The sequence below is a fragment of the Polypterus senegalus genome, chromosome 4 (genome assembly GCF_016835505.1).
Source record: "Polypterus senegalus isolate Bchr_013 chromosome 4, ASM1683550v1, whole genome shotgun sequence".
Taxonomy (NCBI): Eukaryota; Metazoa; Chordata; class Cladistia; order Polypteriformes; family Polypteridae; genus Polypterus; species Polypterus senegalus.
In genome coordinates, this window is record NC_053157.1 from 233,268,557 (window position 1) to 233,283,980 (window position 15,424).

Below are 15,424 nucleotides of genomic sequence, written 5' to 3' on the forward strand. Positions count from 1 at the left end.
TCTGACTTCAGTCTGGGTAAGTCTGAGGCCTGTGGTGCAGAACCCTAAATCGGATCAGGTGTGTTTGAGAGTATCCTGGTTATCTCACACTCAAATGACAGTCCAAAGGGCACACTGGCTTGCTGAATTTCACCAAAATATTCTACAGGTGTGCACTATACAAAAAGCACTGTAAGGAGCTGGGCCAGGCCTTGCCATGTTATGTGATTTTTAGGAATAAACTTCCAAAGTAACATCTGTGCGTGTGTGTGTGCACACGCCAGTATGGGAGATGTTGGATCTCAATCATACCATTCAAACGAAACATGGCCCACTCTCTTAAAAGTAAAGGTGTCAGGGTGGTTCTTCAGAGTGATGCAATAGGGGAACCATAATGGGTTAGGTGTTTATCACTGTGGTGGTGGTGCTCAAGGAGGAAGTTAGGAGGAAGAAGACACCTTCATCTTCCTCCTGCCCACTTGCACTTGTGGAGTGAGTGCCCCCTCCACCCTGGCCACAGTACTAACCCCAGAATTGCTCCAATATTATTTATTTCAAAACCAAACATCTTGTTTAAATTGTTTTTAGATTCTTTTACTACCTTGTTAGGTTAACATTTGTATTTTGTCCATCCAATATTTTCATCAATCCATTATTTTCATTTTGGGTCTATTGAATACCTTGTTTAGGTTATTTTTACATTTATTTAGGTTTCTTTCATACCTCATTTAGACAATTTTAACTCGTCTATATTCTCCATCTATTATTTGTCATCCTTCCATTATTTTAATAATGGGTCGATTTAATACCTTATTTAGGCTATTTTAACCTGTCTATATTCTCCATCCATTATTTGTCATTCTTCCATTATTCCAATTTTATGGCAATTTAATACCTTATTTAGCTGATTTTAACCTGTCTAAATTCTCCATCCATTATTTGTCATCCTTCCATTATTCCATTTTTGGGTCCATTGAATACACTTTTAGGCGATTTTAACTTGTCTATAATCTCCATCCATTATTGTCATCCTTCCATTATTTTAATTTTAGGTCAATGTAATACCTTTTTTTAGCTGATTTTAACCTGTCTAAATTCTCCATCCATTTTTTGTCATCCTTCCATTATTCCATTTTTAGGTCCATTGAATACACTTTTAGGCGATTTTAACTTGTCTATAATCTCCATCCATTATTTGTCATCCTTCCATTATTTTACTTTTGGGTCAATTTAATACCTTTGAAGGTTATTTGTGTATTAATTTAAGTTTCATTAGTACCTTTGTCCTTCAATTATTTGAACTCAATCCATTATAATTTTCTTTGTCTTATCTGTCTCAGAGTTATTATTTCTCTTAATTTACTGGGTCAGGGTTAGCACATGAAAGTTCCAGAAAGAACCTTTTATTTATTCCCATCAATATCCGGTTCCATCCAGTAAATAACCAGGATGAGATGGCAACAGATTTGTGAAATACGAATAAGTCGTGAATTTTAAAGGCCTCTTCTTCCAAGTCCAGGTTTTCTTAATCTGGGTGGTGGCCTGCTGGGAAGACTACCACACCCATCAGGATGTTTTTCAACTTCAGATGTACAGAATCTTTCCCAAGTGAAATGGCGCCTGGTCAAAGAACGGCTCTACGAGAAACCGCACAACTCAATAAAGAAACCTAAAGTGCCATTAACTACAGAACCAGGAATTTTAAAAGCGCAGCACCAGAAAATGCTGGAAAGTTAACTGAAGTTTGAAAATTTTCCTGCACAAAAGGAAAAGGATTCAGAAAGGGGTCCTTGTGCAGACTTGTATCCTGATTGCAGCACAAATCGCTCCCCAGTGTTTTGGCTGCACAGAGGAAATCACTTTCAGCAAGTAAGCGTTTTTTTTTTTTTTTTTTAAGATAATAAGATTCTTTCCAGTATTTATATATTCTTCAGAAAGTACTAGCCTATGATATTTTACAGCTCACGCCACAGCCTTATGTAGAGAAAGTCACGAACCTAGCAGCCACATTTATTTCTTTATTATGAGTTAGGCTTACAGTTGGTCTCTAGACAAATTCAGTCACACAGGTACCCATTAATAATGCCAACATGAGAATCTGCAAATGTCAACAGTTTCATTTTCTTTTACAAATAACCATAGGACTTACTTGTCTGAACACTCCTAGGCGACTTCTGCTCCTCTTCTGCATCAGTAATGTTCTCCTCAAATTTGGATAACTCGGATTTCACTTTCAAAGAATTCCGCTGGGTAGCCAGTTGTCCCGTATTAGTGAACCAGAGCTGAGAACTGCAATGAGACTCTTCAGGAATCTCTTGCTTGAAGCCATTCCCATTTTCAGGATTTTGCGGCTTGACACGAACGGACGCATTTTTCAAATCCTCGACGCTGATCCCAACATTCTCCCCCTCAGATTCCTCCTCTTTAAAACCCGAAATTCTTCTCTCGCAATCCTCTGACTTCACACGCATGTCTGCTAATGCACCCCACACACAATCCTCTTGCTTAATGTGTGCGAGCGCTTCACACGTGACAAAATCTTTAGCTGAGGCCATTGCTCCGTGTAAAACTCTTCTCTCTCCTGACAAACGTCTGCTCTTCTCTTCTACGATTACCTTTTCACGTGGGCAGCCCCGGCCTGGAGGCCATTAGACACTTCACGACGTGGCCATGTGAACCAGGAAGGGGGCTCTTCTTCATCTGTCAAAATAAAAGTGATAGAATTACTTCATAATGCTGTCAAAAATTGCATGAGCACATTTCAGAGTTAACTTCCAGTTTTTATATAATGCACAAAATACTAAGTTTTTATGACTGTGTCTTAAAATGGTTTGAGTCTTACTTGACAGGTAGAAACATTTTTATACCTCAAAGACCCCTGATGTTCTACATGGTGTTCTCTCCTGGGTCCGCTGCTCTTTTCGATCTCCATGCTTCCATCAGGTCAGACGATCTCAAGGCATAACGTGAACAACCACAGCGATGCTGACGACACACAACTGCATTTATCAATAGCGCCTGATGACCCCGACTCTCTTGATTCACTGACCCCCAGTGTCTTACTTGTGTTTCTGAGTGGATGAGTAGTAATTTTCTCAAGCTAAATAAGGAGAAAACAGAAATGTTAGTGATTGGCAAAAATGGTTATAATGAGTGTATTAGAAATAAACTTGATGCATTAGGATTAAAAGTCAAGACGGAGGTAAAGAATTTAGGGGTAACTATTGACTCGGACCTGAATTTTAAATCACATATTAATCAGATCACTAGGACAGCATTTTTTCACTTGAGAAATATAGCAAAAGTTAGACCTCACATATAACTGAAAGATTCCGAGAAATGAGTTCACACTTTTGTTTTCACTCGACGGGATTACTGTAACGCACTCCTCTCAGGACCACCCAAAACAGACATCAATCGATTACAACGAGTGCCGAATGGAGCTGCTAGAATCTTAACTAGGAAAAGAAAATCCGAGCACATCACCCCAGTCTTAGCGTCACTACACTGGTTACCCGTGCCATTTAGAATTGACTTTAAAATACGGCTTATGGTGTACAAAGCCTTCAATGATGTCACTCTGCTTGTCACCTTACACTAAAAATTGTAACCTTAGATCTTCAAATGCTGCGGTGGGTTGGCACCCTGCCCAGGATTGGTTCCTGCCTTGTACCCTGTGTTGGCTGGGATTGGCTCCAGCAGACCCCCGTGACCCTGTATTCGGATTCAGCGGGTTAGAAAATGGATGGATGGATGGTGGATCTTCAAATGAGGGTCTGCTTAGAATTCCAAGAGCTAAACTTAAAAAGACATCAATCGATTACAACAAGTGCCGAATGGAGCTGCCAGAATCTTAACTAGGAAAAGAAAATCCGAGCACATCACACCAGTCTTGGCGTCACTACACTGGTTACCGGTGCCATTTAGAATTGACTTTAAAATACGGCTTATGGTTTACAAAGCCTTCAATGTCGTCACTCTGCTTGTCACCTTACACTAAAAATTGTAACCTTAGATCTTCAAATGAGGGTCTGCTTAGAATTCCAAGAGCTAAACTTAAAAAGACATCAATCGATTACAATGAGTGCCGAATGGAGCTGCCAGAATCTTAACTAGGAAAAGAAAATCCGAGCACATCACCCCAGTCTTAGCGTCACTACACTGGTGACCCGTGCCATTTAGAATTGACTTTAAAATACGGCTTAAGGTGTACAAAGCCTTCAATGATCTCACTCTGCTTGTCACCTTACACTCCAAATTGTAACCTTAGATCTTCAAATGAGGGTCTGCTTAGAATTCCAAGAGCTAAACTTAAAAGAAGTGGCGAGGCGGGCGGCCTTCTGCTGTTAGGCACCTACAATCTGGAATAGCTGACTGATAGAAATTCAACAGGCTAATACAATGGAGCACTTGGGGTGGATCTGGCCATCCCTCCAAACTGGATGGAAGAGCAAGGAGGAAACTGCTAAAAGAGGCCAATGGCCACTTTGAAGGAGTTACAGGATTTTATGGCACAGAGTGGTCATTAATGGTGTGCAAGTGACAACAATTTCACAATCGCTCCACCACTGTGGTTTGTTCAGGAGGGTCGCACTTCTCAAGAAAGGCCACATTAAAGCTTGTTTGAGCTTTGCCAGAATGCACCTTAAAGATTCTGATGCCAAGTGGAAAAAAAGGTCTGATGGTACCAAAATCAAACTATTTGGCCTCAACACCAAACGGTCCACCAATGCAGCTCACCATACCTACAGTAAAGCATGGAGGGGGCAGCATCCTGTTGTGGGGGGCCTGAAGCTCCTGTTAGGGTAGAAGGAAAAATGGATGGGCCAAAATACCATCAAAATTCTGGAGAAAAACCTGCTACCCTCTGGCAGAAAGTTGAAGATGGGCAGAATGTTCACCTTTCAACACGACAACAACGACCCGAAGCACACAGCAAAATGGACCACACGGTGGCTGAAGGAGAAGAAAAGTGAATGTGCTGGTGTGGCCAGTCAGAGACGAGACCTAAATCACACTGAAAATCTGTGGAGAGATCTGAAGATAGCAGACCACCAACGCTCACCACCCAGTGTGACAGAACTTGAACAGTTCAACTGAAACGAAGAGTGGGGGGCAAATGTTACACAATCAAGGTGTGCAAAGCTGATAGAGAAGAATCACAAGAGACTCAAGGCTGTCATTAAAGGAAAAGGGGGGGTCAACAAAATGACATCGACATGGGGGGGGTGATCCTTTATTCATCTCAGTAGGTCTTGGTTTTGATTGTAGCTGTGATGTCTTTCACTTGGATGTTAGTGGTGGCATGGAGTAAGTAAAGCTGGGAAGAAATATTGGTGTGTGTGTGGTTTTCATTTAAGGCTGTAAAACAAAAAAATGGGAATATTTCAAAGGGCTAACCACGGCTGGTAGATCGGTCAGTCAGTAGGTAGATGTGAAAGGCACTATATGATAGATAGACACACGGACAGACAAGAAGCCTGAAAGCCATGAGGACTGATTGAGATCATTTATGTTAGGCAGAATGCCCAGTGGGGGAGCTGGGTGGTCTCATGGCCTCTGAACCCCTGCAGATTTTGTTTTGTTGTGTTTTTTTTTTCTCCAGCCCACTGGAGTTTTTCTTTTTATATGTTTTTTCTGTCCTCCCTGGACCTTACTTTATTCTTTATTGTTTTGTATTGCCTAGTTTTATTTTATTTTTATATTTTTTTTTTTATAATCTTTTCTTTTTTTATTTATTTTGCCAAAGCAAAGCAAAAGCTACACTATTTAAGATGAAAATGTGCTGATATACACTCACCTAAAGGATTATTAGGAACACCTGTTCAATTTCTCATTCATGCAATTATCTAATCAACCAATCACATGGCAGTTGCTTCAATGCATTTAGGGGTGTGGTCCTGGTCAAGACAATCTCCTGAACTCCAAACTGAATGTCAGAATGGCAAAGAAAGGGGATTTAAGCAATTCTGAGCGTGGCATGGTTGTTGGTGCCAGGCGGGCGGTCTGAGTATTTCACAATCTGCTCAGTTACTGGGATTTTCACGCACAACCATTTCTAGGGTTTACAAAGAATGGTGTGAAAAGGGAAAAACATCCAGTATCGGCAGTCCTGTGGCGAAAATGCCTTGTTGATGCTAGAGGTCAGAGGAGAATGGGCCGACTGATTCAAGCTGATAGAAGAGCAACTTTGACTGAAATGACCACTCGTTACAACTGAGGTATGCAGCAAAGCATTTGTGAAACCACAACACGCACAACCTTGAGGCGGATGGGCTACAACAGCAGAAGACCCCACCAGGTACCACTCATCTCCACTACAAATAGGAAAAAGAGGCTACAATTTGCACAAGCTCACCAAAATTGGACAGTTGAAGACTGGAGAAAATGTTGCCTGGTCTGATGAGTCTCGATTTCTGTTGAGACATTCAGTCAGAATTTGGCATAACCAGAATGAGAACATGGATCCATCATGCCTTGTTACCACTGTGCAGGCTGGTGGTGGTGGTGTAATGGTGTGGGGGATGTTTTCTTGGCACACTTTAGGCCCCTTAGTGCCAATTGGGCATCGTTTAAATGCCACGGGCTACCTGAGCATTGTTTCTGACCATGTCCATCCCTTCATGACCACCATGTACCCATCCTCTGATGGCTACTTCCAGCAGGATAATGCACCATGTCACAAAGCTCGAATCATTTCAAATTGGTTTCTTGAACATGACAATGAGTTCACTGTACTAAAATGGCCCCCACAGTCACCAGATCTCAACCTAATAGAGCATCTTTGGGATGTGGTGGAGCAGGAGCTTCGTGCCCTGGATGTGCAGACCACAAATCTCCATCAACTGCAAGATGCTATCCTATCAATATGGGCCAACATTTCTAAAGAATGCTTTCAGCACCTTGTTGAATCAATGCCACGTAGAATTAAGGCAGTTGTGAAGGTGAAAGGGGGTCAAACACCGTATTAGTGTGGTGGTCCTAATAATCCTTTAGGTGAGTGTAAATAAACGTCACTGTTAAGAGAGACATGAAATGCTGTGAACCCTCCCTAAGACGACTTTAGCAGATCTGAAGTGAAAAACACCTTGAAATTGAAACAAAGCCCAGCTGATCAACAGAACATCAAGAACAAGGGAAAAGTTCAAAATGCATATTTGTGATCACTTGGAATACTTCTGTACTGACATTAACTGGTAAGTCATTGAGGACAAGAGACTTGGTCTGTGACATAATCCACACCTCACTAACAGTGGAACCATCAGGAATACACGTTCAGCACAAGCACGTATTCACTCACAAATGACCGACATTAAAATATTAGCAAAGCAACCTACGGCCTCAGTGGGTCTGTCTGAATGATCTCCGTCTACTAGGAGAGGCGACTCTAACACCAGGCCACTGCTCCATACTCAAAAGTGCTCCCCTTCTCACTCCTCTTCTTTTCTCTCACTCCTGCCTGCTGACCCCGCACTCCAACTCAATATATACTTGTGGCACAGCTTTAACGCTTGGCCTGAAAGTTACTTCTCTGGACCCAAGGCGACCCGGTTTTGGTGCACAAACACCTGGACTGAAGGTCCACTGGCTGCTTTTGATGGCCCCACACCCAGGAGTATTTCATTAAAACCCATTTAAGTCGGTTTATCCCGCACACATTTGTAACTGTCCTCACATCTTTAGGAGGCCCCCGGCCTGGTCACTTGTCATCACAGGATTTTCTTTTGCTCCACCAGTTTCCCATCTACATCCCTGACTCATGTTTGTCCAGTTCCAACTGACCTCAGACAGTTGAGTATGACCAGTGACGGACCACCATCTCTTCTGCTGCCCATTTCCTCTGTAACCCTGAACTGAATTAATTGGCTAAAAGGCTGTAAACAGACCTTCGTTGAGGTCTTCTGGATGTTTCTGTGATCGAATGACTCTTTTGGATGTTCAAGCAAGCATCTCTCAGTTTATGATGCTGGAAGAATCTTAACACATCCAGTTTACGGTGAAAATTGCATGATGGGATTGTTTTGGAATGGCACAGTGGCATGGCAGGTAGAAGAAACACTGCCATCTACTGTACGAAGGAAGAATTAGTCTAAAAGTTTAAATGGATAATGTGACCTTGGTTTAAAATGCCACTCCTGGTTTGCCCTCTGTAGAGGGTTTGCATGTTCTTCCTTGTGTCTCACTGGGATCTTATGGGCACTCCATCCCACCATCTCAAACACACACAGGTTACGCTAAGTGAGGACTCGAAATTGACTCCGCTTGAGTGTGACCTGTGATGGACTGACACCATGTCTGTACTGCTTCTCACCTTGTACCCAATATGCGATATGTACGCTATGGCTCCCCATGACCGTCCCCATGTCCTGCTTTGCACTAAATACTGACTGCACATGCTATGGCTCCCTATGACTGTCCCCAAATGATGCCTTGAACTTAGTGCTGACTGCATAGGCTATGGCTCTCCATATAACTGTCCCCATGTCCTGCCTTACACTTAATGCTGACTGGACAGGCTATATCTCCCTATGACGGTGCCCAAGTCCTGCCTTGCACTTAATGTTGATAGTATACGCTATGGCTCCCCATGACCATCCCCATGGCCTGCTTTACACTGAAAACTGACTGCACAGGCTATGACCCCCTATGATGGTCCCCATGTCCTACCTTAAACTTAATGCTGACTGGATAGGCTATGACCCCCCTATGACTGTCCCCATGTCCTACCTTACACTTAATGCTGACTGGACAGGCTATATCCCCCTATGACGGTTCCCAAGTCCTGCCTTGCACTTAATGTTGATACTATACGCTATGGCTCCCCATGACTATCCCCATGGCCTGCTTTACACTGAATATTGACTGGACAGGCTATGGCTCCCTATGACTGTCCCCAAATGATGCCTTACACTAGCGCTGACTGGATTGGCTATGGCCCCCTATGACAGTCCCCATGTCCTGCCTTACACTTAATGCTGACTGGATTGGCTATGGCTCCCTGTATGACCATCCCTGTGTCCACATGAGATTTCCTCCAGGACTCTGTATTGTAAGCACTGCTTAGCAGATAGGGTAATTTGTTATTTGACAAATCTTTATGATACTGTAGGGAAAAAAAAAAAACTTGTTTACTAGGGAAACAAAATGCATATCTGCAAACTGAAATATTGGCACAGTGGCACAGCGGTTAAGGCAAATACAGGCATATTCAGTATGGATAGGAAATTAATCTTAACCGTTGGATGGAGCCCACGTGTTTGACATGAGCTGCGCTCCCACTTTCAATCTGCGGAGGGTATGCATGGTGTCTTTCTGGGTCTGCTCGGTCTTCCTCTTTGTACTCCACATTCAAAAGCTGCGCAGGTTAGACTGAAAAGAGACTCGGAGTTGTCCCGCGTGATTGTGCCCTGTGCTGGCCTGGCGTCCCGCCTGATCTTCCTGTCTCGTATCTGATGCTGCCAGGACAAGCTGTGTTACTTCACTACCCTCCTCGTGTCCACGCGGGGGATTTTTCCCAGCAATACTCCTTTCGCAAACGCAACATGAACGGCATAACTGCAACAGGACGAGACGAACGAGCCGCTTACAAGGCAGCCTCGGGAGAGTAAAGAGGAAAAAAAGAAAGAAAAAGCAACGGCGAACACCGTCGAGACTGATGGAGATGCGAGATCACGGCAGGCTGCGTAAACGGGAATGGACAACAGAAGGCGGAGAGGAGTCTGGCAGAGCGCCGCAAACCCGACTCCGAGTCTCACTCTCTCATTCGCCTTCTTTTCCGATTTATCGCCACCATTGCCGCCCTCAGCTTTCTGTCTCCTCGACCTAAACTTTCCTTTTCCCTCGTCTCCAGCCCCGCCCGATTCTCCCGTTGCTCACCGACAGTCGTCCTCCTTCTCGAAGCCGCTTGTTCTTTTTCTTTTTTTCCTCTGTCGTCTTCTCCACTTTTGTCTTTAAAGTGCAGACGCGAGTTTCGTATGTTAGCCGAGGCGGCGGCAATCTGATGACGGAAATAAACAAAGTGCAACGAGACGGCTCAGCAGAGAGCGGCACGGGGGAAAAGTGATGTTAACTGGGTGAACACTGCCATCTCGTGGACGGAGGAAGGATTACTTATAAACCTTCTGGGTCTTCTGAAAACCTCCGAAGAACTGAATAATTAGCATCCTCAGAAGACTGAACAGGATGTCAATACACGCAAACACACACACATACAATCTTGGGCCAACAATGCCAATCCATCTAACCAACATGTCTTTGGACTATGGGAGGAAAGCAGAGGGCCTTGAAGAAATCCGCACGGTGAACGGGAGAACATGCAAAGCCCACGCAAGGAGCACCTGAGACATGAACCCGGGCCTGTGTTAAGCACTGCACACCGTGCCACCCCTGCAATCAGTACAGCAAAAATGGGCACAAACAGCAGATACTGGAGGGCATTTCGTGGGCACCATGTTTTTGTCCACACTTACCTTTACTGTACTTGTAATCCTATTTCGTGTGCAGTTTTAAATGTGTGACTGTGCTTTTTAAGAATAAATCAGAATGTCAGCCAGTCATTCAGTTATTACCCAACCCACTATATCCTAACTACAGGGTCGCGTGGGTCTGCTGGAGCCAATCCCAACCAGCATGGGGCGCAAGGCAGGAACAAATCCCGAGCAGGGTGTCAGCCCACCACAGGGCACACACACACCAAACACACACTAGGGACAATTTAGGATCGCCAATGAACCTAACCTGCATGTCTTTAGACTGTGGGAGGAAACCCACGCAGACACAGGGAGAACATGCAAACTCCACGCAGGGAGGACCTGGGAAGTGAACCCGGGTCTCCTAACTGCGAGGCAGCAGCGCTACCTACTGCGCCACTGTGCTGAAATCACATTATTATTATTATTATTATTATTATTATTATTATTATTATTATTATTATTATTATTATTATTATCATCATTCAAGAAATGAAGTGATCAATTTTCTTTTCTCCGTTTTACTCTTTGACGAAGCTGCTGTTGTTCATACATATTGACTTATAGAAAAGTCTGTTCTTAAAGTTGAAGATTTGCATATATTCAAAGAAAATCCTAAGCATGTATGAAAATCAGCAGTATATGCTAATGCACGTTAGTATAGCAAGGGTTAAGTCACATAAAGGCTTGTGGCCGTGTATTTTTTCATTTTTTCTTTTTTAGCAAGCTGGAAACTACCAATATTTTATTACTCAAGTTCAAGTATGCAAAGAGAGGCCAACAAGCAGCACCCCCACCCGCAAGTGAAGTTTCCAAGTGGCAAGCGAGGGCTGAAGGTTGTAAATAATGGTGACAGGAGCTAGATGGGACCCTGCAAGGGAGGAACAACCTTGAAGAATTAGATGGAGTGCCCTGTTCATCAAGCTAGGAAACGAGGATAGAATTAATGAGAAGTAGAATCAAGGCTGCGGGAAACTGAAGTCAGATAGTAGTGTTGAGTGAAATCGATTGAGGGGAAACTTTAAAATAAGAATTGTAATAAATACAAGATCGGCGTATTCGCTAATCGCTCAAGTCATCTGAAGTGAGTCTGACAATAAAGCCTGACTCTGCTGCCTGTCTTGAGACTCTGAGTGCCTTCTTTGTGGCTCATGGTGCCCGTGCCAGTCTGCTACTCTGTGAGACTAGAGGTGGCCATCAAGCTCCGTGAAGAGGAAGTTTTTAACCAGATTGTTTAATGGAATCTTGGAAAGTGAGAGGATGCCTGAGGAGCGAAGAAGAAGTGCACTGGTGCTGATATTTAAGAATGAGGAGGATGTGCAGGACTGTAATAACTACAGGGGAATAAAACTGATGAGCCACAGCATGAAGTTATGGGAAAGAGTAATGGAAGCTCAGTTAAGAAGGGAGGTGATGATTAGTGAGCAGCAGGATGGTTTCATGCCAAGAAAGAGCACCACAGATGTGATGTTTGCTCTGAGGGTGTTGATGGAGAAGTTTAGAGAAGGCCAGAAGGAGTCGCATTGCATCTTTGTGGACCTGGAGAAAGCATATGACAGGGTGAGGAGAGAGGAGCTGTGGTATTGTATGAGGAAGTTGGGAGTGGCAGAGAAGTACGTAAGAGTTGTACAGGATATGTACGAGGGAAGTGTGACGGCTCTGAGCCCTTTCTTATTTGGAATGGTGATGGACAGGTTGACAGACGAGATTAGACAGGAGTCCCTGTGGACTATGATGTTTGCTGATGACGTTGTGATCTGTAGCGAGAGTAGGGAGCAGGTCGAGGAGACCCTCTAGAGATGAGAGGAATGAAGGTCAGCAGGACCACCAAGAGAGAATACATGTGTGTGAATGAGAGGGAGGTCAGAGGAATAGTGAGGATGCAGGGAGTAGAGTTGGTGAAGGTGGATGAGTTTAAATACTTGGGATCAACAGTACAGAGTAACGGGGATTGTGGAAGAGAAGTGAAGAAGAGAGTGCAGGCAGGGTGGAGCGGGTGGAGAAGAGAGTCAGGAGTGATTTGTGACAGTCGGGTATCAGCAAGAGTGAAAGGGAAGGTCTACAGGACGGTAGTGAGACCAGCTATGTTATATGGGCTGGAGACGGTGACACTGACTAGAAAGCAGGAGACAGAACTGGAGGTGGCAGAGTTGAAGATGGTAAGATTTGCATTGGGTGTGATGAGGATGGAGAGAATTAGAAATGAGGACATTAGAGGGTTAGCTCAGGTATGGAGACAAGTCAGAGAGACGAGATTTTGTTGGTTTGGACATGTGCAGGGGAGACATGCTGGGTATACTGGAAGAAGGGATAGAGCTGCTAGACAAGAGGAGAAGAGGAAGGTATAAGAGAAGGTTTATGGATGTGGTGGGAGAGGACATGTAGGTAATGGTTGTGAGAGAGCAAGATGACGAGGACAGGAACATATGGAAGAAGATGATCTGCGGTGGCAGCCCCTAAAGGGAGCAGCTGAAAGAAGAAGAAGAAGAAGGTTCAAGACCACAGGAAATTGGAGTCAGATAGGAGTGTTGAGTGAAATCGATTGAGAGAAAACCTTTGATAAGAATTGTAATAAATACAAGATCGCCGTATTTGCTAATTGCTCAAGTCATCTGAAGTGAGTCTGACAATAAAGCCTGATTCTGCTCTCTGACTTGAGACTCCGGGTGCCCGCGCCGGTCTGCTACTCTGTCAGACTGGAGGTGGCCATGTGAGATCGGCCATCAAGCTCCATGAAGAGGACTACTTGTGTTCTGTTTCCTGTCTTCTGTTTACTCCATTTTTCACCCCCATTGCACCACGAAGCTATCCAGAAAGGGGTCTCTCTCTGAACTACCATACCTGAGATTTCTTTTTTTTTTTTTTTCTTGTCGTCTTATAGAGTCAAGGCTGGGGGGCTCTCAAGAGGCAGGGCCTGTTTCTTGTATGATTTTGGGCTACACAAAAATTAATTGTATTGCATTGTATTTTGACCTGTACAAGAAATAAATTGTTGGCGTGGTTGATAGTAATCAGCACATTCCTTAATTCTCGATTCCATTCGATGATTTGGTGCTTCATCCCAATATCAGACTGAGCTCAGGACCAAGTAGCCTTCACTGCCTAATGTGGGGTTGGGGCGGGGACCAAGCTCAGGGGGCGTGGACAGTCAAGGGCGTGGTTAGGATTTCCAGCCCACCCTTCAACATTAACCCTCGTTTTCAAAGTCAGATGTGGGCGGGTCAGGGTTAGCTGCCCCACCCCACCCTGCTTGCCGCTTTAGTCGATCTCCCAAAGCATTTCTTCATTTTCTTCTCGAAGTATTCGGTTCATAAAATGCTGCGTCAGCTCCAGAATAGCCATTTAAAAGCAGCAGTTGCTCAGGCGTCAATTAAGTTAGTAAGTAAGTAGTTTTTCGAGTCACAATTATGAATGAGTTTCTTTCCACTGTCTTCAATTGAAATACACATGTGCTGTTAACGTGTCATTATATCGATCTACTTTGTGGGTATTGCTATTTTAATTAATTTCACGTAAGTTATGGTGCTGTGATGTGCAGTTTTTTGTATGTGAAGGCTTGGATGGTAATGCATTCACTTTTTAAAGACACATTTCCACATTTTTGTGTTGTAATGTTGAGGTTGTGGCCAAAGGTTAAGAGAGCACCTACTTCATTGCGACTAACATAAAGGCATTGGACTGACTGCACTTTATCCACACCACCACTGTGCTACGTCCCCGGCCCAAATCGTGACCCGCAGCGAGGACCTTCTCGGTTCAAGCGACCGCTCCCAAGGTAAAACTGAAACGGTACATTCATTCCTGGTTGAAATCGCACTGAACGTCTCTTCATTTTTAAGGTGGACGAGTTCACAAATTCACTGAGGCTTTCCAATGGGAAATGTTACAGCTTCCTACAGCGCCACCTGTTCGAGATTTTTGAGCAAAAACTGAACTGTCTTGACAAATTTCTCTAAAGAATAGGCATGCTACTTCTCTACAAAACTGGTCCATGATGGCTCAATCTGTTTAATGAGGACAAACAACAGACAGACAGACATGGACTATTGCAATAGGTGCTTCACGCATTATAGGAGGCTGCACCAAAATAGTTGGGTGGGGTGTCTCTTTGTATAATTTAATATCATAAATTGAGTTTTGCATATTTTCCCCGGAGTTCTTTGAGTGTTTTAAATATTCACGACATGCTGAAAAAATAAAATTCTGATATATACTTTGTGGCCACCAGGATGCGCACCAGCTCCCCAAACACCCAACACAAGCAGGCAGAGACACGAGTTAAAAGCTCAAAAAGACTTTATTTGTGCGGAAACTCTTTCTTTTTTTGGCCACAAGCACAACAAGCTCCACCACTGCCTCCTCTACTCCTCCAAGCAAGCTTCATCCCTCTTCCTCCAGCTCCTTTAATCCAACTCCCGGAAGTGCTTCCGGTGATATGACACTGCAGCTCCCAAGCACTTCCAGGTGAGGTTGGAGTCCTACAGAGTAGACGCATCTCACCCTGGCGGCCTCCACAGGAACGTGTCCCCTGAGGCTATAATACCCAGCATGCCTTGTAGGCACCCATGTGGGGATCCAAGCCTGAGCTCACTGCCATCTAGCAACCTGGAGAAGATAAAGCCCTGTGTAAGCTGTCTTCTCCTGTACTTCCACCTCAAGGGAATCCCAGTCAGGCCATCCCTCACACACACACATACACACACACACACACACACACACACACACACACACACACACACACACACACACACACACACACACACACACACACACACATATATATATATATATATATATATATATATATGTATATTGCGTGACCCTGTGGTTGGGATATAGAGGGTTGGATAATGGATGGATGGATTGTGTGAGGTTTCTGAAATCTTTTGGGACCCTTCCCAACAGGACGGCACACAGAAGCATGATTGCCACATCTCAGGAGGGCTGCTTGTCCAACGCTGTGGCAACCGCACACT

At 44.1% G+C, this 15,424-nt stretch overlaps 1 protein-coding gene across 1 annotated transcript in view; it reads right to left on the bottom strand.

Moving 5' to 3' along the window:
* Nucleotides 1-15,424, bottom strand: part of LOC120528899 (zinc finger protein 184-like) — a 40,285-nt gene that overhangs the window by 2,286 nt on the left and 22,575 nt on the right. The window contains exons 4-5 of the mRNA XM_039752975.1: nt 9,735-9,976; nt 2,129-2,628 (exon numbers count right to left, since the gene is read on the bottom strand). Of these exons, the coding sequence (XP_039608909.1) occupies nt 2,129-2,628; nt 9,735-9,976 (742 nt within the window). The remainder of the gene's footprint in view (nt 1-2,128; nt 2,629-9,734; nt 9,977-15,424) is intronic.